The sequence below is a fragment of the Plectropomus leopardus genome, unplaced genomic scaffold (genome assembly GCF_008729295.1).
Source record: "Plectropomus leopardus isolate mb unplaced genomic scaffold, YSFRI_Pleo_2.0 unplaced_scaffold10945, whole genome shotgun sequence".
Classification (NCBI taxonomy): Eukaryota; Metazoa; Chordata; class Actinopteri; order Perciformes; family Serranidae; genus Plectropomus; species Plectropomus leopardus.
The window spans coordinates 1-4093 of NW_024611557.1; the positions used below are offsets into that span (position 1 = coordinate 1).

General features: G+C 38.2%; 1 protein-coding gene across 1 annotated transcript; it reads left to right on the forward strand.

Moving 5' to 3' along the window:
- The first annotated feature begins 545 nt into the window (after positions 1-545).
- On the forward strand, positions 546-3938 carry LOC121963352 (ubiquitin carboxyl-terminal hydrolase 44-like). Its single transcript, XM_042513642.1, has 3 exons — positions 546-699; positions 1322-1572; positions 2291-3938. The coding sequence occupies exons 1-3, from the start codon at positions 650-652 to the stop codon at positions 2413-2415; spliced, it is 426 nt and encodes a 141-aa protein (XP_042369576.1). The 5' UTR covers positions 546-649; the 3' UTR covers positions 2416-3938.
- The last annotated feature ends 155 nt before the right edge of the window (positions 3939-4093 follow it).

The following is a 4093-nucleotide window of genomic DNA, read 5'->3' on the forward strand; positions in this document are numbered from 1 at the left end:
AACAGTGTGTGTGACACAGTAAATCATGCTGTCTACCTAAAATGTTGGGTGTTTATTTCAAGCAACTCTTCAAACTTGAATCTGGAATCCTGAAACATAATCAGCCACATGGGTTAAATGAAATTGAAATGTTGGTTTTCTTATTTGGTACAGCTGGGGCTTTTCTGCTTGGGCTGCACGATATGAGGAAAATATGACAGACTTAATTTTCCACTGGTAGCACTGGTGCTCCCGACTTTCTCAGTGGGTTGCACCAGCACACAATTTGTTTGCATCATTTTATCTTAATTATTATTTAAGTAGTTTATTAAAAAAATCAGATATCGGAAATAATAAACATGCTACTATGGCTCTGATGCCATTCACCTCTTTCTTTTTAAAAAAAACTTAAATGATTATTTTGTTTAGGTTTGTATATAAAACCACAATTTTAATTCATCTTATGACTTTCTTTCCACATACAGAGATAGAAAGACAAAAACCAGCACAAAAAGAAAAGCAAAACAGTCATTATTACAGATGTGTATTTTCAAAGAAGGGGCTTTTCTGCTTGTTTGTATTGCAAATTAACCCCTTCCTCCTGTATGCAGCTGCTCGACGGCGGAGCTCCTCCAAACCAGTCCTCCTGACTGAAGCACAAAAACAGCTGATGGTCCACAAACTGCCTCAGGTGCTGCGGCTTCACCTCAAACGCTTCAGGTATGGGTGATGATACGCAACCGTTCACTACCCCGGTCACAAACACAGACATTTGGGGCTGTTGTTTTTTTTTAAAGAAAACTGATGCTAGATGACAAAAGTCTGACTATGTTCTCATCGGAAAACAACATCAATTGTCTGTTTAATTTGAGAATATAAGACTTCACCCATATCAGTGACAGCCAGTCTGTTACCAAAAATGTCAGACTGCACATTAGCACTGCTCTCTGTAGACACACACACCAGTGGGACTTATCCTAAAGCGCAATGTTGCACGAGTGCAATTGATTGTAAATATTCTCAAACAGTTGAGTTTGCACTTAGTTTTTTACTATTGCACCTTGTTTTTTATTATTTATTATTGCTCTTTTGCCTGCTTATCTTGTAAACTCCTTGCTGCTGTAGCAATTTCCCCATTGTGGGACTAATAAAAAATTATCTTATCTTAAAATGAATGCCAAGTTTATTAACTGAAAGATGACACAAAATTCATTTTTCCAGTTAGAATGACACATACAGGAAAATGACTCATAAAAATGACACATAAAAAATAAATAGCACAGATTAAAGGTTCCATTAAAATGGTATCTTACCTGTTTCCTGTCCTGCGATTGGTCCTCAGGTGGTCGGGGCGGAACCACCGGGAGAAGATCGGCGTCCACGTCAGCTTCGACCAGCTTCTCAACATGGAGCCCTACTGCTGCAGAGAGCCTTCGCCCAAAGGTGTGTCCTGCTCCAGCCCCAGCAGCCCCACCTCCGCAGGCTCGCCGCGTCCCAAGCACTTCCTCTACGACCTCTCTGCTGTGGTGATGCATCATGGGAAGGGCTTTGGCTCCGGCCACTACACCTCCTACTGCTACAACACAGAAGGAGGTGAGTAAAGCGCTCAGCTGGATTTCACTGAAATGAGTTAAAGTTTATACAAAGCAGCAGAAGATCAAATGTTTATTACAGACAGCAGTCTGAAGTTTATGTAAATAAAAAGAAATAATAATAAGGTGATAAGAAAATCATCTGAAAATTAGCTGGAGTTGATGATATTTAAAAAAAAAAACTAGGAAAAAATCCAGGAAATTTCATTCATAAATAATCATTATATATTTAGAGTTATTCTACAAAATAAAACATTTTTATCACGTTTTAGCACTTTCATAAGGTCTTTTTTGTGTAAGTTTTTGTTTTTAACTCATATTTTTGATTGCTTGTTTTCAGGTGATGTCCTTGTAACTTCTGTATTTTATTTGCTAATTTTTGTTAAGTTGCTTGTTGCCTTCTTCCTCTCGTGCCTTTAAATGCAATTAAGCTAGTTTCCTCCTGTTTCAAAGGGTTAATAATTAAACACAATAAACACATTTTAAACAGAAAAATAAAACAGCACACCTTCTAAAAGTTTGCAGGTTAAAGATGAATTTCACAAATTATTTCACTGAGTAGCTGAGAAGGGGCAGGAAATAATAAGGTTCTGCTTCTACTTCTGTTTTAAACATGTCAGATGCAATTTCTTGTTGCTTATTTGAACCCATTATCATTACGTTAGTGCGTTAGTCTGATATCAGTTTGAATAACGGTTTGTTCTTGTTGTGTCCTGCAGGCTTCTGGGTTCACTGTAATGACTCTAAGCTGAACGTGTGTTCAGTGGACGAGGTCTGCCGCGCTCAGGCCTACATCCTCTTCTACACACAGCGAGTAACTCAGGACAAAGACCGGCCGCTATAGGACCACGATCCCTCTCCTCATCCTCCTCCGCTGCAGCCTGACCACTCAGCGAGAAGATATCAGCACAGCCCCACCTATCCCTCTCTCTCTCTCTTTCTCTGGGCATTTTTATCCTGGGAGGATGGGTCTTTTTAATCTATTTTTCTAAATAAGGAAAAAAAAGAGAGAAAGGACTCCTTTTTAAAACCTGGTTCTGCTTTGTGAACTTCTTGTATATGGTGTTTATATGTAGGTATTTTTTAAAAAATGGTGACGTTTGTGGTTTGTGTACAGTTGTATTTTATGGAAAAAAAAGTATCAGCCAAGATGTGTCTCAGTAGCAGCCAACAGACTCAAAAGTGTCTTCTACAGGTCATACAGGTGTATTCACATGTCTGCCTGCCTGCGTTTGGTGGCTTTGTTGATTGTAAATGCTGTTCGTTTTGTTTAAAATCAGCTGAAATGTTTCTCAGTCACTTTAGATAGACGTCACAGAACTGGATGTAGGGTTGTAAAATGTCATTTACTCGCTAGAAATGGCCTCCCTGTGTTTTCGACAGGTAAAGTTTTAATGGATGGTAACAAAGGTGGCTGTATTTCCTTCCAGAAATGCACTAATTTCTACAAAACAGGCTATCTGCATCATTTTTATAGTTAAAGATCTGTACACAAGCAGGGCAGGAAGTTTATTTTTCACTCTGAAGTACTCCTGGGTCTGTCAGGAAACATTGGCAGACCTCAAGCCAAAGCCTTGGGGGAAGCGTATGGAAAAACCGCTCAGCATTTCCAAAACGGTTCAACATTTGCTGAGTTTTTTCTCTCTCGTTCACTGAGGGGGAGAAACAGTTTCCAAAGGGATGGGGTTTGTTTTGGCTAAATGTTGCCACCTCTCTGCTCCAGAATGTAATTGTCTTCAGAGTGCGAACCATCCCCGAACCATACTAGTGTCCTAGAAAAGTGCCCTTGTGTTGAGAATATATTTTTATAGTTCATATCGATTCAGCAAAGTGGAATCTCCACCCACAACCAGCATTTAGATTATGAATGTATTTTTATACAATCCTTCTCAGAGGTTTAAGAAAAGAGGCCATTGACTGTTTTCGAAAGTTTTATACAACAACCACCAGCAATTACGACTGCTCTCCCACTGTTAAGTAGGCGAGTGTGCATACTGTATTTAATTTTTCTTCTGTTCAGTACAATATTCAGATTTAGCAGATTTCTGCGACGTAAACAGATTGTGATTTTTATCTCCATACTGGAGAAAATTGTATTTAAAAAAAAAAGGTATTCTCCACCTCAACCGTGTTCCCTCTGGTTTATCTGTCAAAAGGGGAATTCAAAGCACACTTCATATTGTTTTTCCGTCATTGTCAGACGATGTGACACATTGTTGGCATTTTTTTTTGGGTTACTACTCCATGGATGTGTGTATGCGTGTGTGTAAATTTATGGAAGTTATACTATGCAAATGGTTACCTCAGTTTTTTCTAGAGAAAATTACCTCAATAAATGAGAATATTTTTTCATTTTTCTACAAAAGATACCAGTGTCTTGATTTTTCTATTATTATTTTTACATGTAGCAAGTCAGGTCAATTTTATTGATAAGAACCATAATCACAATAATCCTAATAATACTAATTATGGAAGGTTCTAAGGGCAAAAACTAAACATATAAATACACAAGTCTATATACA

Excerpts from the sequence above, each read along its gene's own strand:
- LOC121963352 (XM_042513642.1), top strand. The coding sequence starts at position 650 with ATGGTCCACAAACTGCCTCAGGTGCTGCGGCTTCACCTCAAACGCTTC. Across the intron at positions 700-1,321 it reads CTTCACCTCAAACGCTTCAG|GTGGTCGGGGCGGAACCACC; the intron begins GTATGGGTGATG and ends ATTGGTCCTCAG. Across the intron at positions 1,573-2,290 it reads CTGCTACAACACAGAAGGAG|GCTTCTGGGTTCACTGTAAT; the intron begins GTGAGTAAAGCG and ends TGTGTCCTGCAG.